The sequence below is a fragment of the Aristolochia californica genome, unplaced genomic scaffold (genome assembly GCF_029961685.1).
Source record: "Aristolochia californica isolate CCGP_79_NKW_82.1479 unplaced genomic scaffold, dmAriCali1.0.hap1 SCAF_8, whole genome shotgun sequence".
NCBI lineage: Eukaryota > Viridiplantae > Streptophyta > Magnoliopsida > Piperales > Aristolochiaceae > Aristolochia > Aristolochia californica.
Window position 1 is genome coordinate 9,144,962 of NW_027182279.1, and position 27,450 is coordinate 9,172,411.

At 38.2% G+C, this 27,450-nt stretch overlaps 1 protein-coding gene across 5 annotated transcripts in view; it reads right to left on the reverse strand.

The window, feature by feature from the left end:
- The window catches only part of LOC137938966 (uncharacterized), a 66,442-nt gene extending 39,097 nt beyond the window's left edge, over positions 1–27,345 (reverse strand). For 3 of the 5 annotated variants that reach the window (XM_068784102.1, XM_068784100.1, XM_068784101.1), the window contains exons 1-3: positions 26,912–27,345; positions 24,759–25,089; positions 24,450–24,558 (exon numbers count right to left, since the gene is read on the reverse strand). In XM_068784102.1, the coding sequence (XP_068640203.1) occupies positions 24,472–24,558; positions 24,759–25,089; positions 26,912–27,258 (765 nt within the window). In that variant the 5' untranslated portion in view covers positions 27,259–27,345 and the 3' untranslated portion in view covers positions 24,450–24,471. Of the gene's footprint in view, positions 1–3,198; positions 3,308–20,199; positions 20,797–24,449; positions 24,559–24,758; positions 25,090–26,911 lie in introns of those variants that run through there. The other 2 variants (XM_068784103.1, XM_068784104.1) reach the window with 2 other exon arrangements.
- Between the last annotated feature and the right edge of the window lie 105 nt (positions 27,346–27,450).

The window sequence follows — 27,450 nt, forward strand, 5'->3', positions numbered from 1 at the left end:
TTTCCAACTGGTTGTTCTTTAGTCTTTAGTGAGATCTTTCCATAGTCCTTAATGCAATGTGAACATTGCACATAAAAAAATACAAGTAAGTTCATAAATAAAATAATAAGCAATCAATTTTATTAAAAATCGAATAACTCAATGTCTAAAGCAAACATATAGTACAAAAAATAACTCCCACTAAACCAAGGTATCCTCAGAAATAACGCCCATATGAGCAGTGTGCTCATGAAAGACCTTAGGTGGTAAACCCTTGGTTAATGGGTCTGCTAGCATAGAGTCTGTCCCTATATGTTCTATAGAAATCTGCTTATTCTGAACTCTCTCCTTAACAACTAGAAACTTAATGTCAATAAACTTTGACTTTGTTGAGCTCCTGTTGTTGTTGGAATAAAGTACCGCCGAGTTATTGTCACAGTAAATCTTTAATGGTCTGTCAATGCTATCTACCACTCGCAGCCTAGTGACAAAGTTTCGCAACCATATTCCGTGGTTGGATGCCTCAAAACAAGCGATGAACTCCGCAACCATGGTTGAAGAAGCTATGAGAGTCAACTTAGCAGACTTCCATGAGATAGCTCCTTCACCCAACATAAAGATGTAGCCTGATGTGGAGCGTCTGCTATTTTGGCATCCAACAAAGTCAGAGTCAGAGAACCTAATGAAACTATCTGATCTTCGATAAGTAAGCATGTAGTCTTTTGTTCTCCTCAAATAACGCATCACGCGTTTGGCTGTCTTCCAATGTTGCATACCTGGATTACTCAAATACCTACCCAGAATTCCTACTATAAATGCTATGTCGAGACGAGTACAAACTTGAGCGTACATTAAACTCCCTTCTACAGATGCATAGGAAATTTTCTACATCTCTGTTCTTTCAAGATCATTTTTAGGGCATTGTTTGAGACTAAACTTGTCTCCTTTAGCGACGGGTGTGTCTCCTGGTTTACTATCTTTCATGCCGAATATGCTCAACACCTTATCAATATAGCTCTTTTGTGACAACCTAAGGATACCTTGAGAACGATCTCTAAGTATCTGTATACCTAATACAAAAGAGGCATCACCAAGATCTTTCATCTCAAATTTCTTTGTCAGAAATTTTTTGGTTTCATGCAGTAAGCCTATATCGCTACTAACGAGTAGAATATCATCGACATTTACTCCCACTGAACTTATGATATACACAGTCATCAACAATATTTGCCTCAAAACCATATGAGGTTATGACTTAATGGAACTTGTGATACCATTGACGGGAAGCCTGTTTGAGACCATAGATGGATTTCTTTAATTGACAGACCATAGACTTTGGATCACTAGATACAAAGTTTTCTGGTTGTACCATATAAATTGTTTCATCAATGTCTCCATTGAGAAACGCAGTTTTGACATCCATATGATGTAGCTCTAGATCTAAATGACCACTAGTGCTACTATTGTTCTAAGAGTCTTTCGAAGATACCAGAGAGAAAGTCTCTTTATAGTCTATGCCTTCCTTTTAAGTAAAGCCTTTACCGACTAGACGGTCCTTATATCTCTCGACATTGCCCTTTGAATCACTCTTGGTTTTAAATATCCATTTACAACCAATGGGTTTCACACTTTTAGACAACTCGATGAGATCCCAAATGTCATTGTCATTCATAAACTTTATCTCATCCTTCATGGCATCAATCCACTTTTAAGAGTTAGAACTACGCAAGGCTTGACATAAGTTAATCGGGTCATCTTCTGTCAATTTGACGCAATCCTCATGTTCTTGGAGAAATATGATATAATCATCTGGAATTGCATTTCTCCTCTCCCTAGTGGATCTCCTTAATGACACTTCTTGAAGTTGTTGAGTTTGTTCTAAAGGTGGTGCAAGAGGAAGAATCTCATTGTTGTCTTGATTTGGAACAATGTCAGGAATAGGAGCCTGAACATTGTCCTCTAGTGCATTAACTGTGTCTTGAACGACAATAGGTATGGAGACCTGATTACTGTTAATAACAGATTCTTCTTCAAAGACAACATTCCTTATGTTTTCTTCCCCTCCAAACTCAATATCCTCAAGGAATCTCGCATTTCTCGATCAATCTTGATGTGGGATCATAAAACTTATAGCCTCCAGAGCATTCAGCGTAACCAACGAAATAACAGTTAACCATCCTTGACTCCGGTTTTCTTTCATGTGGTTTATAAGGCTGTACCTCAGTTGGGCAACCCCAAATGTGCAAGTGCCTAATGCTAGGCTTCTTGCTTGTCCAAAGCTCATAGGGGGTTTTGGCAACTGCTTTGCTCGACACCTTGTTAAGGATGTATACTGCGGCCTTGAGAGCTTTTCCCCAAAGTGACTCTGGCAAAGAGGAATGACTGATTATACTCCTTACCATATCCTTAAGAATTCAATTTCGTCGCTCTGCAACACTGTTCATGTTGGGTTTGCCCGGCATGGTGTATTGCGGAACAATTCCACACTCTTTGAGGAAAATCGCGAAGGGTCCTAGACGTAGTTCTCCTGATCCATCATACCGTCTGTAGTATTCACCACCACGGTCGGATTTGGCAGCCTTGATTTTCTTCCCAAGTTGAAGTTCAACTTCAGCTTTGAAAGACTAGAAGACATCCAGGGATTGGGACTTCTCATGTATTAAATATAGGTAACCGAATCTAGAGTAATCGTCTATAAACATAATGAAATACTGTTGGCCAAGTACTGTTGGCCATTCCGTGAAGTTGTAGGGAATGGACCACATATATCTGTATGTATAAGTTCTAAGGCATCTTTAGCTCTTTCGGCACCTAATTTTCTAATGTTTGTTTGTTTCCCCTTGATGCACTCAACACAAACTTGGAAGTTTGTAGTATCTAGGGGTTCAAGAATTCCATCCGACACAAGCCTTTGAATTCTCTGTTTAGAGATGTGTCCTAAATGTTTGTGCCATAATGTGGTGGAATTCTCACTGAATTTTTACTTCGTACCACGTGAACTTATTTGCAATATTTCTCTATAGAAACTAACAACATCAAACATATATAGATTATCAATTAAGGGACCGGAACCAACAAAATTTGAATTTTGGTAGAGATTAACTTTATTATTTCCAAAAGAACAAGAAAAACCTGATTTGTCCAAAATGGAAATAGAAATTAAATTCCGCCTAAAAGACGGTGCAACAAATGTCTCAAATAAAACCAAATAAAATCCAGTGTTTAATTGTAATCTGAAAGTTCCAATAGCCTCTAGTGCAACTTTATTGTCGTCGCCAACAAAGATGAATTTTTCAGCATCACTTGGCGGTCGGCTCCACAGGCAACCCTGCAAAGACATACTAATGTGAGTGGTAGCACCAGAATCCACCCACCAAGTGTCTTTGGGTACAGAAGCTAAATTAACTTCAGAATAAACTAAAGTTAGAGGCATAACCTTCTTTAAACGCCAAACAGCGTATTTGGGACAATCATTCTTCATATATCCCGACTTCTTGCTGAAGTAGCAGGTAAACTCCTCAGCTTGCTTCTTCTATTTCTTAGTCTGAGAAGAACCTACCGCAATATCCTTACCTCTCTTCTTCTTCTTGTACTGAGAGGTTGAGGCCAAGTGAGCACATTGTCTCTCTTCCTCTTGCACACAGTGAGATATAAGCTCATTTAGGGACCATTTGTCTTTCTGAGTGTTATAACTCACTTTGAATTGACCAAAGTGTGCAGGAAGAGAGATCAAAACCAAGTGCACAAGCAAGTTCTCAGACAACTCTAACTTAAGTGACTTGAGTTTTGACGTGAGATGAGACATTTCCATGATGTACTCTCTTATGTTCCCTTTGCCTTTATACTTCATCTAAACGAGTTTAACCAAAAGGCTACTCGCCTCCTATTTTTCATTCTTGGCAAAATATTGTTCAATTTCTCCTAGGAACTTCTTGGCGCTCTTGCTCTTTGTCATAGAGCCCCGAAACGCCTCCGGAATGGAGCATTTCATGATCATCAAGCACATTCAGTTAGCGCGCTCCCACTTCTCAATTTTAACCTCATAGAGGTTATCCAAAGTAGAAATGGGTGGCTCTGCCCGAAGTGCAAGATCCAAATCCATACAACCAAGGACAATTTCCATGGTATCTTTCCATGCCTTAAAATTCGTCCCGCTCAACATTGGAATGTTGCTTATTTGAGCAGTAACAACAGAAGCTGTATAAAGAACAAAATAAACAAGCATACTCACATTAACTAACATGTCATATAAAAAAAAATAAGACAAGTAAAAATAAAATCCAAATTGGGGACCCATCTAGCATAACATTAATTCCTAGTCTTTGAATAGATAAATTAATTGTAAATGGTACTCTCAATGCAATGATCAAATACTGACAATTAGTTCTGTCAAACAATAGCCTTTCTTTGGACTGACTATTGTTCACATGAAAAGTCTTTATAATTGTCACACATTTATCATCACAGGTATGTTGTTGATTTTGCCAAATTGTGTCTTCTTTTGGACCGAGCACAATTTACATAAATAACTCTGTACAAACATCTACGTATTTCTAGTCAAATTATTCTACACTACAGAGGTTACTTTGGCGACATGTAGCTTCAAACAATTTGATTGAAAATACTAGACCAACTGAACAAAATAATTTTTTTTTATTCAGTTGCCCAACACTTTGGCACCCCCCCATTGGCGTTGCAGCGTTGGCCTTTATTTCCTTGGAACTGCAATGAATGTTCTGTAATTTAATATATATATATATATATATATATATATATATATAAACAAAACATTTATCCAAATGTAACAAACAAATACGAGCAGCCTTATTGGGCATATACGCCAAACGCAAGAGTCAGCTCGGTCGCGCCAGCTCAGCCCGAGTCGACCCGATCTGCAACAATCAGTTCGAGTTGACTCACCCGAGTCAATCTCGTTAGGTAAATCTTACAAACCAAGAGTAGTTTTTTTTTCTTTTTCATTTTTTTTTATGGCGACGCTGCGGTGACTCTACCCTATACCTTAAGGTTGTATTTATAGTTGTGGGAAAGTGTTTACAATGTCTACAATGCCCTTGGAGTGACATGCTTCAAAAGGAAAAAGACATAAGAGGATATACACTAACTTCCATAATTATAATTCAATGTCATCTCTTTTAAAGTTCTCCTTGTTTACTAATCGTACCACCCATACACACTTTGGTATCTTTTAACACCTTGTTCAATCGACTTAATTTCTCCTCCTCAACCATATAACCAATGACTCATATAGACCTCTTCAAATAGGTCACCATTTAAGAAGGCATTCTTCACATCTAACTGATATAATTGCCATTTAAAATTTATGCTAAAGATAAGTATCCTTACAAAATTCATCTTTACGACTAGTGAAAAAAATTCATCATAATTAACATCATATGACTGTGTATAACCCTTAGCAACCAACTGGGCCTTGTACTTGGCCACAGTACCATCTAAAGATTATTGTTGAGGCATAATCTGGGTATATTTGACATGTATGCCCCAACTTAAGAGAGTATTGAGAGATGAGGATAAGGGCTTGCTTGTAATTAGCCCATTATTATTCATTTTGTAAGATTTGAGGGTAGATTAGGAAGTCAACTTAAAGTGCTTTTGAGTTGGTACTTTATAGAGGGGATACATTGTATTTTATCCCAAACTAAAGCACTTAAGGAGGAGAGATTAATCCCTAATCTCCTCTATTTCTTCTAATGGAAGTTGACGGCAACTACTGATTTTCTCCCTAATTTCTTCTATTTCCTTCTTTAAAAATTGATTTTACTACTTTTTAGTGAGAAAGTAGACTATTAAAATGGTGGATTTCACTAGACAAGGTTTCAGCAGCAAAAGAGAGTAGACACTCGAAGCTTGGTTGTGAGAAATTGATGCCAACAAGGGTTTAATAGAGAAGAGAATGGTTGATGAAGTTTCTGGAAGGGACAATGCTTTGCAGCAGATGACAACGCTATTCGAAGAACAAGAGAGTTGTTATCAGATCTCACAAAGTGAGACGAGGTTAGATCTTTCCGATCAAACAAGACAATAACCACCCTCTCAACAGATCACTGGAAAGTCGATTAACTTTTCCCAACACACTAAAATCATAAGCAGAGGCAACGAGGAAAACTATAAGCTATGGTCTAGAGCTGTTGAGATATATTTGGTAGATAAGGAATTGGCTCATATCATACGTGATGTCCTTTCTTCTCTTCCCCTTGATGGATGGAAGAAAGAGATTTGGTAAAGAGCATGGAGACCAGCGTGAGTAGTCAGATTTGTTACTGTACCACTGCAAAGGAAATTTCGGATACCGTTTGGAAAAGGTTCTCCCAAGACCTATCTTAGACTTATATACAAAAATCTTTTTTTGTCAGCAAAAAAATTATTTATGAAATGGAATCATTATGGCAAGAGAATATTATTTATCATCCTTAGATAATAACAACCAAAAGGTTGTTGAGACTAGGAGTTGACAGAGATGAGGAAGGGAGCGAGTGAGCACTAGGAAGGCTTTGTGCTGCCTCGTACGACTACTAAGACGGATGTCCGCTAGCCCTAGAGATGGGAATCAGAGGTTTTCGTCCATATCCTTCCGTTTAACAACAGATTCACCATCATAGTGGCACTGAAATTACAGCGTCAACAGGCCTCTGTCAGGGTACAGCTAGAAGTTCTCCATGATTTCACGGATACTGCCAAAAGAAGTCCTTTTTTTCACTATTGATGAGGTTTGGGTTATATTTGGAGAGAATAAACGGCACTTTTACTAGCAGAATCATCTAAAGCAAATTGTGGAAATCTTCGGCTGCTTTCCTATCCCACAAAACATAGTGACGGGATCAGAGTGGATCTGGATTTCCTCTTGCCTTGAATACTCGGCCTTCACCACTCATTGGTACAGTAATGCCGCCAATCACCTTCCTACTCATAAGGGATCAACATCATCCTTCGTTGGTTATCAGATAAGATCCCAATTATGTTAATCAGATGGTGTAATTATTTCTTCATGTAAAGCTTATCATTTCAGATTGTAAATTGAATAAATACCACCCTTAATCAATAGAAATATCGTGGTTTAGTTTTTCATCTATGGTATTAGAACTTAAAGCACTCTCTGCAACACGTTGATCCTTAGTGTGTCAGCTGAACTCCGACTGAGCTTCCGTGCGCCTTTGATGACCCCAGTTGAGCTACCGGAACAGCGGTCCGACGATCTTCTGTGCCCATAATATCTTCTCTACAAATTGAGTCCTAGGCTGAGTTTCCATAGGCTTTTGACTACCCCAGCTGCGCCACCGGAACGGAGTTCCAACGTCACGCAATGGCCGCCCAAGCACTTCAGTGCTACCACCTCCGCTCCCAGCGTGAGGTTGAAGAAGACGAAGTGTGCACGTGTGTAAGTGACCCACAAGTGAGGAAAAAAAATACAAACCGTATGCTCACTATTTTCTACTTCCACCTCACTGCCTATTTTATGCACATTGACTCAATCAAATCAATCACTATGTTTGGTCATGCGGCTTGGCGCATGTCGCCTAACAACCTTGGCCGACCAACCATGGCTACAAATCAGGTGCTCCAACTTACACCAGCAGGCCTCGACCTCGTCCATATCTGGGGTTTTGTCAGATTTGTGGCATCCAAGGGCACTCGTCTATGAGATGTTCATCATTTCAGCTCATACCAATCCAACCAACACATGATTTCCACATTCTCATGCTTCGACAACACCATGGCAGCCACAAACTCATTATGCTGCTAACGTCACTTCCAACAATCTAGCTTGGTTACTTGATAGTGGAGCATCTCACCATGTCACAAAGACTTGAGCAGTTTGTCTCTTCATACACCATATATTGGCTCTGATACTGTTATGATTGGCAATGACACTCGTCTCTCCATCACCCACATTGGTTCAATATCTCTTTCAACTCCCACTACTATATTTACTTTGAATTATGTACTTCGCGTACCAACCATGCCAAAGAATTTAATTTTTATCTCTCAATTTTGTACTACTAACAATGCTTATGTCGAAGTTTTTCCCATCTTTCTATCATGTGAAGGATCTTCGCATAGGGGCAATCCGTTTGACGGGCAGTACTAGAGAGGGAGTGTATGAGTGGCTTGTAAATTTGTCTTCTCCAATTCTTGCCTTCTCTCAAGTGCAAACCACATCATCCAATTGGCATCATCGATTAGGTCATCTCGTTGATCCTATTGTGATACACATTCTTTCCAGTTATCATTTAAACTTTTCTACTCAAATGCCAAAAGAGTTTTCATGTCATGCATGTATTTACAACAAAAGTCATAAGATGTCTATCTCAACTTCATCTCTCAACTCTACACAACCACTTTAAAAAAAAAAAAATCTGATTTATGGACTTCTCCGGTTTTGTCACAAGATGGTTTCAAATACTATGTCATTTTTTTATCACTATACCAAATACATGTGGTTTTACCCACTCAAACAAAAATCTGAAGTTCAGGAAGTTTTTCACCGTTACAAAGCCATTATTGAAAATTATTTCAAAAGAAAATTATCACACTTTATTCAATCAATAGGGGAGAATATATAGGTCTCAAAGATTACCTTTCTTTAAATGGCATCTCTCACCTAACCACTCCACCCCATACACCTGAACACAATAGCGACTCAGAAAAAAGACATCGTCATATTGATGAAATTGGTCTAAGCTTACTTTCTTATGCCTCCCTTCCAATTACTTTTAATAAACAAGATGCCAACCCTTACGCTCAATCTATCATCTCCCTATGAGTTAATTTTCCACCAAACGCCAAATTATTCCAAACTTAAGATTTTTGGTTGTTTATGTTATCCTTGGCTTCGTCCATATACATCTCACAAGCTTGATCAAAGGTCTAAAACATTGTATTTCTTGGTTACTCCTTATCTCAAAGTACTTACTTGTGTTTTGACCCATCTTCTTCCCAAATATTTGTTTCTCGTCATGTCAAGTTTGTAGAGTCAGTCTTCCCGTACACCCCCTTTGTTCACATGACCCTCAATAAACACCTATCATGTCCCACCTCTACCACCATAGATATATGGATTACCCCTGTCTTACTATTTCATCAACTCCATCACGACAACCGACTTCTAACACTCGTCTATTAGGAATTAGACGCCCTAATTCTAAACTAATGAGAGCAATAATAATAATCGTAGAAGAAGGAAAAAAAAAGCACGAGAACAAAACAAGATTTATACAGGTTCACCTCAAGGTGATACTACGTCCTATCTTCCGCCGTTATAGTAATCCACTATGAAGATGAAATAGTTTATAAGAGAAATCGCACACTTATAGGTATTTTTCTCTAACCTCTTCTCAGCTGCCAACTGATGATCTTACTCCAAGGTGATGATTAAAGCTCCAATAGCGGCTCTCCAAATATAAAAAGTAAATTAGGGCAACCGTGATATAAGAGTGAAATCCTCAAACTGCCCTTAATTAGGTCAACTCGCGTACCAACTCAACGTAAGAAGTTAATTAGGCTCCACAAATTAACAATTTCCCACTTGGAGACTAATCCATCATCAATTTCTCCTCTACAACGACAACAACTTCTCAATCCTCAGAGAGAAGTCCAACTGAAGTTGCACACAACTCTAGTTTCTCAATTGTAACAGTCTTTGTCAACATATCAGCTAGATTCTAACTCCTTTGAATCTTCTTCTCAAGTGCTAATAATACATCCTCAAGTGTCAATCTAATAAAGTGATAATGCACCTATATGTGTTTTGTTATGGCATGATCAATAAGTTTTTTTGCTAAATGAATAACACTCTGACTATCACAATGCAACACATTCTTCCCATGCTTAAGACCTATTATTCCCAGAAAGACTACAACCATACTGCTTCGGTCACGGCAACATATTCTACTTCAGTAATGGAAAGAGCAAATATCTTCTGCAACTTAGAGACCCAACTAACTGTTGTACCACCCAATGTGTGTAATCATATCCAGTGGTACTCTTCCTGCCAGCCATGTCAACATCTACATAATCCTATAATCCCAAGTCTGACTTTCAAAAACATAAGGTTGAGTCTGCAATGCCTATCAAATACATGAGAATCCACTTCATTGTTTCCCAATGTTGTTTACCCGGATTTCTCATATATCTACTCACAACTCCCACAGCATGAGTTATGTCTGGTCTAGTGCACACCATGGCATACATGAGACTGCCAATAGTAAAAACATAAGGCACATTGGCCATGTTGGTTCACTCCTGCTCTATAGAAGGTGACTGCTCCTTAGATAGCCTAAAGTGACCAGCCAAATGAGCATTCATTGGCTTTGCATCGTTCATGTTGAAACTACTCAACACCTTCTTCACATATTCTTCGTGAGAGAGTTTCAAGGCATCAATGTCCCTAGTAATCCCCATCCCAAGGATTTGTTTGCAACACCCAAATCCTTCATTGTAAACTTCTTGGACAACTCCCTTTTCGACTTATCTATTTTCTGTTTGCAAGTTCCTGATATCAACATGTGATCAACATATAGCAGTAAAATGATATAGAAGTCATCAAGCTTTTTCATATAACATCAATGATCTGCCTGGCACCTCAAGAAACCATTACTACTCATAAAGGTGTTAATTTTCTAATACCATTGTCTTGAAGCCTGTTTAAGACCATACAAGATCTTTTGAAGTTTTCACACCATTTTCTCCTTTCCCTGGGCTTTGAAACCCTGTAGCTACATCATGTAAATTTCTTCCTCCAAATCACCATGAAGAAAAGATTTTGTTTTTACTTCCAACTGCTCTAAGTACAAGTCTTCATTTGCCACTAGTCTAAGCATTGTTCTAATAGTAGTCAATTTCACTACGGGAGAGAAAATCTCAATGTAGTCAATGCCTTGTTTTTTGTTGAAAGCCCTTTACTACTAGTTTTGCCTTGTACCGCTTGCCACCATCATGTTCATCTTTTATTTGGTACACCCATTTATTTTGCAAGACCTTTTTTTCTTTTGGTAACTCAATCAACTGCCATGTCTAATTGGATAACAGTGAATCCATTTCATCCTTCATAACCAACTCTCACTTGGTTGATTCATCAACTTGCACGGTTTCTCTGGTTTACCTTTATCAGTCAAAAAAATATAATTCAATGCAGGGGAATACTTTTGTTTGGTACACCCATTTATTCTGCAAGACCTTTTTTCTTTTGGTAACTCAATCAACTACCATGTCTAATTGGATAACAGTGAATCCATTTCATCCTTCATAGCCAACTCCCACTTGGTTGATTCATCAACTTGCACGGTTTCTCTGGTTCACCTTTATCAGTCAAAAAAATATAATTCAATGCAGGGGAATACTTTTGTGGAAGTTTACTAGTTCTGGCAGATCTCCTGAGTTCAGTCACAGAAATGTTCTAATCTGGGGGTATGTTTTCCTAGTCTTCCTGAGCAATATTCTCGATCTCAATAACTGTAAGATCTCTCAACTGAATCACTTCAGACTTCTTGGCTTTATGAATTGTGCTCTCAGACTCTATTCTCAACCTGTTTTTATACAGGGCACCTTCATTAAAGATCACATCCTTGCTCTTGATAACCTTACAACTTTGGTCATCCCAGAAGCGATAACCAAACTCGATACCACCATAGCCCATAAAAAACATATCTTAGATTTAGCATCAAGTTTACTTCTAACAATAGAATCGATATGAATATAAGAAACACAACCAAAAACTTTTAAGAAAGAAGATTTACCTCTTTGCCGCTCTAGACCTCTTTTGGTATTTTTTAATCCAATGGTGTTGAAGGACCTTTGTTGATCAAATAGGCAATGGTGCTAATAACCTCATACCAGAACATCTTTGGCAATCCCGCATGTAATCTCATGCTCCTAGCACGCTCGTTCAAGGTTTTGTTCATCCTCTCAACTACACTATTATGTTGAGGTTTTCTAGGAATTGTCTTCTATATCTTGATTCCAATATTAGCACAGTACCGCTTGAAATCATCATCTATGTATTATCCCCCATTATCTGACTATAGACACTTCACCTTCAAATTTGTTTCATTCTCAACCATTGTTCTCCATCTCTTGAAGGTATCAAAGATATCAGATTTCTTTTTCAAGAAATAAACTCATACCTTTCTACTTACATAATTAATAAATGTCACATAGTAATTAGAACCACCAAGGGAAGTAATAGTTGAAGGCGCCCACACATCTATGTGAACTATTAAATTTATGGAAAAGAGAAATATTTCATTGACTTATTGTAATCAGAGTACATGAACCTCTATTTATAATAGAGGAAAGTAATAGAGTCCAACTACAATTAAACTAAATTTGTCCCAATTACACCCAAACTCTAACACTTAAATATAAGTTCTAGCACAAAATAACTCAATATAGATAGAAAACTAACATGATTAAAACACCTTTAAACTGAAACTCTTCTGTGAGACCTCCTTCCATAATAATTGTGGCTCTGTAAGACTTCTTATTGTGTAAGACTCATAATGCCACCTCACATGATCATGGTGGGTCCCACCAGCTCGTGTGATCATGGCGGGTCCATATCTTATCAGTTTGGGCCCATCTTCTAACACACTTGGATATGTGGGCCTTCCTTGGTCGTGTGGGTTTGGGCCCATCTTCCAATACTCCCCGTCAAGCTGGGGGTGAGAGAACATCATGAACTCCTAATATGTGGCAAATGATGTATAGGATCTTCTCGTATAAAATGGCAATCCTCCATATCTTCCAACACTCCCCCTCACGCTGGTGCTCTCTTCCATGAGGCCCAGTTGGCATAAGATAAGTGAGAATAAAATCACTCCAAGTCGTATGACATCGCTCCATACTCCAGTCATAACACATGTTGGATGTAGGGCACACTTCTATCATTCTCAGGTAGTGGCACTCCTATCTTTCGCAGGTAATAGGTCTATACGTATTGCTCAGAAGTGTAGTAAAAACTCATCAATCACCGTGTTCCTCCACAGAACAACAACTCTCAAGTGGTAGGAGGAATAAATGTCAATTAAGGGGGGTAACATATATGTAGTAATAAGTTCCTCCATCACAGTGTCCTAACCCGAGCATTGACTCTCACAGGTAAAAATGGGTGATAAATGTCTGTCATTCACAAGATGGCGATAAAAGATGTGATATATGATAAATGTTTGTCATTCACAAGACAGCAATGAAAGATGTGACAAGTGGGTAATGCATGTCATTCACAAGACGGCGATAAAAAACCCACGGGTATATATATATATATATATATATATATATATAAAGGTTTCAATGGACTTAAAACACCCAACCATGATGGACTTACTCCCAACCGAAGCAACACGCAAAAGGTTGGCCAAAAGATATGTGTGAGAGTCAAATAAAGGATGGTAGGAGTAAGGTTGTCAAATAACCAATAGGTAATGGGTAAATAGAAAGATAGGATGTTGAGGCCACCACTTCTTCAATAATAATGTCTCATCCAAAGAGACACAATAGTTTTAGCTGAAATGGGCCAAAGTCCATGTAACACGAACCAAAATAATAAAAATCCTTATAAAAAAAACCCATGAAATAATCTGATGTAATATGTTGACCAAGGAATATGTTGTGAATACTTCAAAATAATAATCCAACAGGAGAAATAGAATCGAATAGAGCCGAGTCAGGATTCTTGATCTTCAACTTTCTTTGCTGCAAAAAAAATCTTCTTAGATGCAAAAGTGTCATCTTTTGTGCTCCCCCTTTCTTGAATATTTTGGTATTATAAAACTTACCACAACATATGGAATAAAATACTTCTTTCTTGTACTTCTTCTACTTCTCCCCCTCAAGCTGGGAGATAATGATAGTGTTCCCAGCTTGAACCAAACAACATAGATGTAGTAACCGAAAAAGAGGTAAGATAGATATTTTCCTGATATAGTTGATCAATAAGAACAACTCAAAAAGTGACGCAAAATAATCGACTTAAATTCGGATTTTTTAATGCAAAAGGATACCAGTATGACCTTTGATTCTTCCAATGCGAATATATCCTTAAATATAGTTTAAATTGACATGAAATTTTCTCCTTCTAAAACTAAATTTAAATACCTTTCATCCAAGTATAAATTATCTTCATAAAATATACTTCTATTGAGATATATAATCTGATAAATTTTGGTCTCTATCGAATTATGTACTATTTCTCCTTTTGTCAGCATGACCATTGACTCTTCCACAATCAATATCTTCATATAAAAAACTTAGATCGAGAATTGATTCAATAGGTAAGAAAATAGACTTACAAATATTTCTTGTGATATATAATTCTCCATATAAAATCTCATTCTTGATAGCATAAAATAGCTCGGAAGTAGAAGTTTTCTACTACTACTCGAACCTCTTTTGCAATTTGACATTCACTGCTTCAAATATCGATTTCTCTTTATAGACAACTTCGATTGGAAAAAATCGATTTTTCCTTGGAAAGTAGACTCGAATATTTTTTCGTCAATATATAATTTGCAATATGAAAAGCTCAGTATAGAGGTGAAAACGTAAAGCAAATAACGGGTATAGGGACTGAAAAAAAGATAAATACGAACCTAAACTGCTAGAGATAATAAATCAGAAAAGATCGCATTACCTCTATGGGTTGACCGAGTCAACTCACAGAACCTGCTCTAATACCATGTTGAATTTATGGAAAAGATAAATACTTCTTTGACTTATTGTAATCAGAGTACATGAACCTCTATTTATAATAGAGGAAAGTAGTAGAGTCCAACTACAATTAAACTACTTTTGTCCCAATTACACTCTAACTCTAACACTTAAAGATAAGTCCTAGCATAATAAATAACTCAATATAAATAGAAGACTAACATGACTAAAACACCTTTAAATTGAAACTCTTCTATGAGACCTCCTTCCATAATAATTGTGGCTCTGTAAGACTTCCTTTTGTGTAAGACTTTTTATTGTGTAAGACTCATAATGCTACCTAACGTGATCATGGTGGGTCCCACCAACTCGTGTGATCAAGGTGGGTCAATATCTTATGGGTTTGGGACCATCTTCCTACACACTTGGGTTTTCCTTGGTCGTGTGGGTTTGGGCCCATCTTCCAACACTCCTTTCCAGCCTTAGAAAAGCTAACCTTTTTTTGTTTGCCGAAAATACAGCCTTCACACACAGTTGTTTATAGTTGTTAACACTGATAGCTTCCCTTTGGACTGAAGCACTTTTATTCCCGTCTCACTCATGTGACTGAGCTTATAATGCTATAAATCAAAATCAGTAACAGCATCAGCAACTGCAACCATGTCTCTGCAACTGGAAATGATGTAAAGAGATCCAGTTTTAATTCCTCATGCAACAACCATGGCTCCCTTAGTGACTTTCTAGGAAGCACCATTATAAGTCATGTTATGACCTTCATCATCAAGTTGCCCTATTGAGATCATATTATGCATCAGTTTTGGCACATGTCTCACCTTGTGAATTTTCTACACTGACCCGTTTAACATTCTCAAATTAACATCACCAATACCGATAATATGCAAAGGTTCTCCATCAGCAAGATACACCTTCTCGTGACCTCCAACAATATAATTCTCTATGATCTCACGGTGCGCAGTGGTGTGAAAAGAAGCTTCTGAATCTAACACCCAACAGTCAATAGGGCTATCAACCGACAAGAGTAAAGCATCTTGTACTTCTTCAGACACCATATTTGTAACATCGTTTTTCTTTTCATCCTTCTTCGATGCTCTGCAGTTCTTCTTTATGTAACCAGACTTGCCATACTGCCAGCACTCCACATTCCTTCCGAGTTTGGATTTGCTTCTTCCATTCCTTGACTTCCCTCTACTGTTGCCCTTGTTGGAATTCCTTTCGAAGTTCATGCCCTTAGTATCGGCACTTAGGGCAGAATTAGATGTCGACAATTCTCCAGAGTCCTTTCTACGAACTTCCTCCGCAAGAATGGTATCCCGAACATCATTAAAATCAACTTCTCGTTATCTCCCTCATAAGCTCTCAACAATTTGGCAGAGACGCCAAAAGAATTAAAGCACGAACCTCAACATCAAATTTAATCTAGATGGAGGTCAATTGATTGACAATCATGCTAAACTCATTCAAATACATTGTCACTGATGTATTTTCAGTCATCTTTAAATTAAAGAGTTTTTTCATGAGATATACCTTATTATTTGCGAATGGCTTCTCATAATCGAACAGAATCTTCATCATCCCCGTTGTGGTTTTCTCCAACGCCACGTTGTGAGCAATGTTCTTCGACAGTGTTAACCAGACTACTCCCAACACCTGTCTATCGAGGAGATTTTACTCATCATCTTTTATACCTTCTAGTTTCATATCCAGAAGTGGTGAGTGCCCCTTTTTACTGTATAGATAATTTTCGATCTGCATCCTCCAGAACACAAAATCCATACCATCAAACTTGTTGATTCCTAGTGTCGATCTTTCTCAGCCAGCCATTACTTTTAATCATAAATCAAAGTTTTGATACCACTTGTTAGGAATTAGATGCCCTAATTCCAAACTCACAAGAGCAATAATAATAATCATGGAAGAAGGAAAAAACAAGCACGAGAACAAAACAAGATTTATACAGGTGTGAAGGTGAGACTACATCTTGTCTTACACTGTTGTAGCAATCCACTATGAAGATAAATATTTACAAGAGAAATCACACACTAACAGTATTTTTCTTTAACCTCTTCTTAGCCGCCAATCGATGATCTTACTTTGGGTGATTATTAAAACCCTAATAGCAGCACCCCAAATATAAAGAGAAAATTAGGGCAACCGCAATACAAGAGTGAAATCCCCAAATTGTTATTAATGAAACAACAATCAATATATCATGGACCTTCTGGGGGGCTCCTCCCCCAGACCCTCGGGAGGGGGGCTCCTTGCCCCCCTTCTAACCCCCACGGCGACCTTACCATGAAGGTTGACCTACGTACCAACTCAGTGTAAGACGCTAATTAGACTCTACAACTTAACGTCGTCCTTAAGGGCGACCTCAAGACATACCTCTTTCTGATAATAATTCACAAACCTCTAAGTCACCATCACATCACACATAAACTGATCAACAACCACAACCCATCCAACCATCACCACATGCTAGTCATCCATCCATCGAAACCAAATCTACCACCCAACAACTCACCCAACATCCCATGACCACTCGAGCCAAACAATATCTATAAACCAACTCAAAAACTCAACTTTCACACCCACCTACTATCCAAACTGACTTTGAACCTACTTCCATGACTCCAACCCTCAAAGATCATAAATGGCATAGAGCTATATCTGAGGAATATGATGTTTTTGCTTGTAATGGGACATGAGAGCTAGTTCCTCCTAATGTTATCACTAATCTTGTTGGTTGTAAGTGGATTTTTCGAATCAAAATGCACTATGATTGGTTTATTGACAGATGCAAAGCACGTCTTGTGGCCAAAAGATTTCATTAATGACCAAGTGTGGATTTCCATGAGACTTTTAGCCCGATTGTCAGGCCCACCATCGTCAATTTTTTACTCAGTATTGCAGTCAGCAATGGTTGGTCCTTTCGTTAACTCAATATCAACAATGCCTTACTTCAAGGCCAGCTCTAAGAAAAATGTTTATACAATACAAACTTTTGGGCTTTGTTGATTCAGAACAACCAACCTATGTCTACAAACTTCATAAAGCTATCTATGGTCTCAAACAGGCTCCATGGGATTAGTATCATGAACTGCGTCAATTTCTTGTTGATTCAGGTTTCAAAAATTCTCACTCTGATACTTTTCTATTTACTCTCCATACTGAGAAGTTTCTACTGGTGTATATCGATGATATTATTATTACTGGTAATAGTGATGACCATATTTCTTAATTTGTTGATTGCCTCACTCATCGTTTCTCTTTGAAAGATTTTGGCTCTCTTTCTTACTGGGAGTTGAGATTGCTCCGCATCGCAATGACATATTACTCTATCGACATAGATACATCCAAGACTTGCTCAAAACGACTCATATGGAAGATGTTAAGCCTATTCTCACCTTATTGTCGACAAACTCTTTATCACTCACCATAACCTCAGGTTCTTCACTGTCTGATCCATCTCAGTTTCATAAAGTAGTTGGTAGCCTGCAATATCTCTCTATCACTTGGCCTGATATTTCCTTTGTTATCAACAAGATGTTTTAGTTTATGCATCAACCGACAAACGAGCATTGGGTACTTGTCAAACGAGTTGTAAGGTATTTAAGTGGCACATTGGATAAAGGGCTTCTTCTACATCGTAAGTCTCCAATATCTCTACATGGTTCTCGGATGCCAATTGGGTTGGCAATAAAGATGATTACTCTTCCATTAGTGTCTACATTATCTATCTCGGGCATAATTTCATTTCCTGGAGTTCAAAGAAGCAACACATTGTTGCTCGTTCTTCTACTAAGGCTGGGTATCGATCAGTTACTACTACAGTTGTTGAACTTTGGTGGGTGTGCTATCTACTTACTGAATTTGGTGTGACTTTATAGTCCTCTCCTATAGTCTATTGTGACAATATTGGAGCCAGTATTGGAGCCACTCAGTTAAGCACCAACCTTGTGTTTTACTCCAAAATGAAACATGTAGCAATCGATTATCACTTCATCTATGATCAAGTTCAATTTGGTCAACTTCATGTTGCTCATATTGCCTTTGGTGACCAGCTTGAAGATCTCCTTACAAAGCCGTTGTCATGGTCACAGTTTTAGTTGCTAAGAGACAAGATTGGCATATCTAACCGTGACCTATCTTGAGGGGGCATGATAAGGGATCAACATCTTCCTCTGTTGGTTATCAGATAAGATTCTGATTATGTTTATCACATGTTTTAATTATCTTTTCATGTAAAATTTATCATTTCAGATTGTAAAATGTATAAATATTACTCTTAATCAATACAAAGATCGTGGTTCATTTCTTCCTATCACACCTACCTATCACCCTTTTTTACTAGCAACACCTGACAAACAGGTTGCATCATTGTAGCTTGCAACCAAACCCCACCAACACTCGCAGTGGGGATTTCTCTCATGTAGTCAACCGATGTAGAATAATAGACCACAATCTAAACCAACAAATTAGGCAACGATACATATAGATCCTGAAGTGGAGAAGGAAAAACTAGTATGGTTGGGGAGATGCCCTGTGGTTAAAACTAAAGAAATGAATGTTGCCAAGAAATTAATGGAAGAACTGAAAGCTCTGTGGCGTATAGTAAATGTACCACAAGTTCATTACTAGAGACCACAATCCTGGCTAGCATCTCTTCACTCTAAGGAAGAGAGCAAGTGCATCCTCGTACTGGGTGATAGGGCACTTTAGGGGGGGAGGAGAAAAAAAGTAAAAATGGAAGCAAAGTACGTGAATTAAAAAAGATATTACTTCACCTCAAGGCAAAAAACACATTCAGGCATTGATCTGGCTATAAATTCAACTCAAATAGAGAATTTTTAAGCCAGATCAAGAGTAAGGGGTCCATCATACCCTACTTTTGGCAAAAATGGCCAAGAGAACTTATGACTATTAGGGTATGTTTGGATCCCTATGGAAAATAAAAGAAAAAAAAATGAGATTTTGAACATTATTATTTCCAAAAATAGTTAAAAAAAAGAATTTAATCATTATCTCATTACGAGAATTTGTTTAGTGTGCCAAAAAAATAACCAAATGCCATTGAAAGCGTAATGAGGACCTTCTCCAAATAACCTTTCTCCATGAATATTATATCAAGGATCAACTTGACTGGTCAAGGATTAGAAATAAGGGTGGGATTTCCTTAAAACAGATATCATTGAAGACTTCTATCAAAATGGCATCACAGCATTGGCACCTCGTTCTTTGCCTTATTGCCAAAGATGGAAGGTGCGGAAACTCCTAGGTACTGACGTTAAAAAATGTTTCATCCATCATATCTGAGACTCAAAGTGCATTCATGGAGAGTACGCATATTCTGGACTCAGCCTTCATTGCATATGAATTAATGGACATGTATAAGAAGTCGGCAATGAAGGAATCAGCATTAAACTCAAACTTATAAAAGGCATTCGACAAAGTTGGAGTTTCTTAGACTTTGTTCGGAGGAGAAGGGTCTTTGGGCGGAAATGCATCAAGTTGATTCACCATTCGATGTCATCCACTTTTTTCTCCCATCTCATTAATGGAACCTTCAAAGGTTTTTTCAAAAGCTCCCGAGGCTTGAGGCAAGGGAATCCCCTCTCCTCTCTTTTGTTCAACATAGTCGACGAATCACTCAACTCCATATTACTTGTGGCACAGCGGAACTGTTGGATCACTGGGTTTGGTTTCCATGGCTTAGAGTTGAGAGTCCCAGCTTCAATATGCAGATGACATAGTATGTGTTTGTGAGAATTCCATCGGCAAAAGTGCTGAACAATGAGAGCTTCTTCTATCACTGTTTGACAAAATATTGGGCCAGAAAATAAATTGCTTCAAGTCGAGCATATTAGGGCTGAATGCTGAAGCTGAAAGGCCATATGTTTTGGACAATGCTGGGCTGTAACAAACTGTCATTTCCAGCCTCTTATCTTGTGTTACCTTTCTTCTTGGGCTGTCCATTTGTGATGTGCTGGAATCCAATTATAGCGAAAATTTAAAGGAGACTGACTTCACGGAAAGGCTGATTGCTCTCATTGGCTGGGCAGTCAACTATGTCCACTTTGGCTGCAACTCCTAGCTATTTCCTGTCTCCTATACCATGTCCTGCCAGTGTAATAAGAAGATTAGAAGCCATCCAAAGAAGATTCCTATGGTGGGGAACAGATAAAAAGTTCAAATATCCTCTAGTTTGAAGTATGTATGCAAAAAATAGATGGGGGTTTGAGGGTCAAAAGGATGAAACTTATGAAAGAGGCATTCCTTACCAATGCCTGTGGAGATTTGCCACAATCTAAAGAAACCTTCTGGCCTAAAGTTCTCAACCCCAAATGTGGATTTGACACTAGAACATGGCTTACCGTGGACTTTCCCTCATATAGACCAACCAATATATGAAGGAAATTTGCAGCTACAAAGCTAACTTCGTCCGTCACGTCAGATGATGGGGTAGAGGACTCTTTGCTTCTTCTTTTTTTTTTTCAGATTTATGGTTTGTGACTCTCCCCGAAAAAATCAAGTTTCCAAGGCTATATAATATTGCTGCGAACGAGGGTAATTCAAGAAGAGAGGGAGGGGCACCAACAGTATGTTCAGGGTTCCAACTCAATTGTGGCAACCAAACATGAGGGTGAGCTTGTTGCAGGACTTAAGGTAGATGGTAGACAGATACACATAGGTAAGTATTCCATCACTATGAAGCTCTATCATGTGGCAATAAATTTGAGATGTATGGTCATTGTTGTTTATGTCCTTACCTCTCCAGCTGGGCATAGATTCTTATGGGAGAACTGCTATCTGTGCATCGGTTGTAATCTCAACCTTTTTGTGTGGGTGGGGACTTCACAAGACTCTTCTTGCAAATAAAAAGGGGTGGCAAAAAGGCTTGAAACTTTGAATTCGGAAGAGCCTTGAAAGGGAAGTGGAAGATATTTCAGAGTTCCTTAGTCTATAGGGAAGCTCTTATTTCAGAGGGCAAGGTACGAATGACAGCCTTTGGTCTCTTGAGCAAAAAGAGGATTTCTGTACGCCGTCCCTGTAAAAGGTGCTACTTGGCTCAACAAGACATCTCCTCTCATTGCATTATATATGGTCTACAACCACAATAAGATTCTCAAGTGTGCTGCATTGCAAAATAGAGGTTGCCCTGTCATCAATTCTTGGTGTAAGCTATGTGGTGAGGCAAGGGAGGAGGTCGATCATCTTTTCCTGCATTGTCCCTGCAGCTTTGAGTCTGGGGGCATGGTGTTTTCCAGCCTATTTTCCTGACTTCTTGTAGAAGAAATTTTCTCATAATCTGTCACAATTGGGCCTTCTTTAGTAATTTGCTATGGAAGTTGTTCCGTGGTATTTATGGGAGGAAAGAAACAACGGAGCATTCAATAATTCAGCCTCTTCTAAAGGAATCCTTATTAGAAAATCCTGTAGCAATTCTAACCTAGGTTAAACCCCCATCCCCTCTCGTTGATCCTCAAGAAATGGAAGGCTGTTTCTTCATTCAATGTTCCCCCTCCTCCAATTCTAGTTTTTTGGTTCCTTCAGCCTTGGGCTCCCTCAAGCTTAACTTTGATGGTAGCTCCATAAATAACCCGAGGCCTAGCGGCATTGGTGAAGTTTTTAGAGATTCTCAAGGATCGATTCTTCTGATATTCATAGTTCCAATTGATCATTTGACTCATTAAGATTGTTAAGGAATAGTCCCACAATAGATTAGTCAGTATAAAGATCTTGAGTTTATTAGTTGGTACAGAGGTTTCCTAAGTTGACTAGTCATTTTGGGATAAGGCCTTGGAACCAACTTAACATGGTATCAGAGTGGGTACTCATATGTGGGCCTGCACCTAAACTATCTACTTGTAGAGCCACAAAAGAGGGCCTACACCTAAACTATCCACTTATAGAGCCACAAAAGAGGGCCTACACCTAAATTATCTACTCCTAAATTATCCACTTGTAGAACCACAAAAGAGGGTCTACACGTGAGGGGGAGTGTTAAGGAATAGTCCCACATAGATTAGTGAGTATAAAGATCTTGAATTTATTAGTTGGTAAAGAGGATTCTTAAGTTGGCTAGTTATTTTGGGATAGGGCCTTGGACCCAACTTAACAAAGATAAAAAAACAAAGTCTTTGATAGGGGGTGAAGTTATTCGCTAAAAAATTCTTCGACCTTTCATTAGTGATGGGAACTCTACCTTCTCATTATCAGCTGGATGATAGGAAAATCAAAGCCTCCATGGAGCCTTAGACTCATGTTCAAGGAAATTCAAGACTTATATAGTCCTTTTAATGTTTCTTGGCAGCATAGCCAATTCCATGGCTAACTCTCTCACCAAATATGGCGCCTCTCATTCTTCCCTTTTTTCCTGGGCTCCTTCCCTATCTTTGAAGCTCCCCTTCTTGTATTGTATAGATTTCAGCCTTTTAATAAGATCTCAGCATTAAAAAAAATGACAAAAAAATAAACTATAAGACAACATGAGGAGCTAAAAGTAGCTCGCTTCCTAATGCCCTAGGTCTAGATTTTGAGATTGGGCTCAACTATTAGCCAATAGCAATGAGCAGTCCTTTGAGGATGCCTATACTCACGTGATGCAAGCTAAGATTGCATAATTTTGGGGCAGGGTAGTTTCATCTATCAGGCATAACTAAATGGTTTCCTCCTCTAGTTGGGTTTCTCAAATTAGGTAATTTTTAGGCAGGAAAAGTAGTTTCTTCGTTCAAAAAAGGGCAGCTCACTAAGTAGGAGTAAGAGAGATTATTAGATAACCTCGAGTTCCCTATGGCAAAATTTATAATTTGTCATGTGATAAATCTATAAATATGAAAATTAGACATACGATCTGTCCCATCTTTCTGAGTGTGCACTCCAGCATAATTGTAGGGAAGGCAATTTTGGAGCTAAAGTTTTAGCTCCTAGTGCACGCATTTATTGTACTACCTTTATATTTTTTGTCCAACCAAACGATGCCTTAAATTTCTATAACAACATATATGAATCAACAGGGGCCTATGGTCTCTGTGATTTTTGCCTTTAATATTAAAAGATAGCCACGTGTTAAGGGTGGCATGGCTAGTAAATAAGAACTTTCATAGAAATGGCATAAAATTATAATTATGCAAGCTGGTGTGTATCCTCTTTATGACTTTTTCCTTTTGAATCATGTAACTCTAAGGGCATTGTAGTCATTGTAAACACATTCCCATAACTATAAATATAGCCTCAAGGCATGGGATAGAGCTTGCAAACCTCTTCTTCTTAACTCAAATTCGTCCTTACACCTCTATTTTCCTTTTTCTTCTCTCCCTTGGTTTCTTCGCTCCCAAGAGCTACAGTTCTTCTCTACTTTCCTTCCCTTGAGATATTTTGTGTTTATTTGTTGGCCTTAAAAATCAATACTGAATATTTTACCATATAAGATGTTTATTATGTCAAACTTCCTCTTCCTTCTATATTGTATGAATGTACAAAACGAAATACAATGTGCTTTTCTATACAAATAAATTTTCAATCACCTAAAAATTATCACTAAATTAAGAAAATGTAACAAATGATACGTCACCAAACATGAGAATGAAGCCAATTTTTTCATCTTTTGGACATAAATAGAATACATATTTGACATCAGCATAGCTAAAATCATATTGGAAGTACAGAGGAGAAGATATTATGCATTCTTTTTCCTTTTCATGTTTTTTCTTCCACTTTGTGGGGAAGAAGAAGAAAGACAAAGATAATGTATTTAAGCGAAAGAAGAAAACCTTAAGATGTTTTAGAAAAACATCATCCATCAACTTGATCCAATTCTTTCTCCCATTTGAGTCCAAACATCTGGCGGCCAAACGGTACAATAAGATTATAACGGAAAATCTGCAACCCACGAGAAAATTTGAACATCAATGTTTATGAATAGTACCCAACAAGGTTGAGCCCTTGTAATTTTGCTCATGCAACACATCCTTTTTTCCCATTCCATCTACTTTTAGATGATTTCCACCCCAATAAAACTAAAGAAAATTGAATACGAAACAACTACAGAAGCGGAAAAATTCAACAAGATTGGTTCTCACCTTATTGTTGATATCATGCATCTGCACTTTCAGCACATTTGAGATTTCAATCCATTTGGGATCATTGTCATTTGATCTATTAGCCCAAGCTTTTTTGAGGGTTACCCTCCACTCTTTGATTTTGGATCGAATTTCCTTGTTAAGCTCAACCCACTCGGGTGCACATCCATTTTTAGATAAGATTCTGAACAAAGTATCTTGCGCTGGATCAGCATGAGGGTTTTCACAATGGTTAAGAGGCTTTCCTTTTCCAGGCAAGTTCTCAAACTGGCCTTCTTCCATAGAATGCCAGATCCTTCGCTCCACAACATTGAGAATTTCTGTTTCCGACCTGCCCAGGGAAAATAATACATTAGACAACTACATGATTTTTTTTTTAAAGGTGGCAACTATTTCATAAGACTATTTAATGATGTTCAAAGGAAATTTAAGGAACAAAAGAATCCTGTCAGCTATGCAGTTAATAAGTGCATGATAAACATTATACCGCTTAACTCTTCTCCGCGCAACAAATAAAGAAATTTGAGGTAAAACATGAAAACTAGATCCAATAAACATGTCGAAGAGTACAACAAGCAAATTGCCTTATATGCTCACTGTAAAAATGTCCAGTAACAATTTTTTTTTTAAAGAAGGTACAACTTTAGATACCAGGAAGGTATACTATTAAGGCTAGCGCTGTTTCCCACCTCTTAAACATTATGCCAGCAACAATGGAAAATTAAGAATTTGAGAGACCCTGGTTAAGGCCTGGAAAGTTTCTTGATCAATTGAGTAATTCTTTTAAGAGAGCAGAAATACACACTATGTATCAGTCTTCCATTCCAGATTATCCATAAATTCACACCTCCCAGTAACCCCTACTTGCAGCCAAACAAATAATTGTTATCCTATTCTATGCATCCAACCTAAAATTTATATGCCTTTTCATGTGGTAACTAGAGGAAAACTAATGTTCTATTGTTTCATGCTCCTTGCTATTCTTCTTTTTCCTGAAGAACCTCTCATGGTCTGCCTAGTACATGAAAGCAGTCAAAAAGCATTAATGAGAACCAGATAACCAATATTAGTTGCATAGCATTCATGGTACAAGTTCACAAGATAGGACAAGAGTGAGAGACATTATCAGTCACTACATGGGTACTCAATGCAAGAGAAATTGATCTGGCAGCCAAAGCCTTGCAAAACAGGATGCTTCATTTTTGCATCCGGTGAATGCCAACTAATCACATACAAAATTGGATTAGTCAATTGATTACTCTAATGCAAGACAACAAAAAGAACATACGAAATTTTTCCCAGCTTCCATTCCAGAAACAACAATGCTAGATTGACATAGGAATGATATTTGCATCTTTTGAAGAGATTTAGTGGGTAAGATACGTTTGCTTATACATGGTCCTAACATTGCCCCAATCTAAAAGTTTCTGCTTTAGTCACCGCCAGATATGATCAAACAGAAGCTGTAAGAGGAATTTCCATCATCTTTGTAATTTAATTCACAAAAAAATGTCATGGATTGCATGGCAGTAACTCTATACTAACTAAAGTTCCACCAATATCTGCTTTTGACTTTTGAAGCACACGACAAAAGACGCAAATTACAGACAATATGATGACCTACTTGGCAAAATGAACAGGTAATAAGTAGAGGGAAGATGGGAAATGGTATCTTTAACTAGCTAATCTACAATCTGCATAAAATCCTACGACAGGAACAATAATAATTCTATCTTCAAGTACCATACGACAGGAATAATAATAATAATTCTATCTTCCAGTAACAAGAAAATCTCAACCATCCATTCACTTGAATCTGTATCCCTAGGTTTGAAAGTCATTTACGGGTTACCGTCGGTAGCTTCATTCGCCATGTGAATGATTACAAACTTACTTACCAATATAAGAAACAATAACATGTGCATAAAGAATTTGAAATGAACTTAATTAGCTTTCAGAAAGAAAAAAAAAAAACTTGTGCACAAAGGTCGCGGGCAGACCAATTATTCGACTTGTTGAATTCGCGAATTTATCCAAAGTTATGGTTTTAGGATTTCCAGAAAAAAAAAAAAAAGTGGCAGAACAAAAACCCGGATGCCAAAATAAGAATTCATAGAGTTTACGAAGGGAATAAAGAAAAAAAGATGCCTGACCTTACTGCGGCCTTGGATCTTCCGCGAAGTTCAGGGGGAAGCTTTCGGTCGTTGACGGCCTCGACGGCGGCAGAGACGCGGTCGACGAGCTTCTTCTCCCTCATGGCATCAGAAGGTCGGGAGGAGGAAGAAAAGGAAGAAGCAGAAGTAAAAGCCCAGTCGGGCGTGCCGCCGTCGACGAGCTTCTTCTCCCTCATGGCGTCAGAAGTTCGGGAGGAGGAAGAAAAGGAAGAAGCAGAAGTAAAAGCCCAGTCGGGCGCTACTATGCGAGCTGCGGCCGTCCATTTGCTGAGAGGCACAACAGCAGGCGAAGACGAGAGGAGGGCCCTGCATACTGAGCGTGCCATGGCCCATGTGCCCGTCGGCGGCCACCTCCTCCGACTCTTAAGCTATTCTCTCCTGCTTTTCTGACCGACCTTTAAATTTCGCATAGGCCTTCCCAGGGGTGGCTCGAGCCCTAAATTGTTATCGACTTCGACCCGAAATCGAACCTGAACATATATTTAAAATTTTTTAAAAAATATATATCTAATAAAATG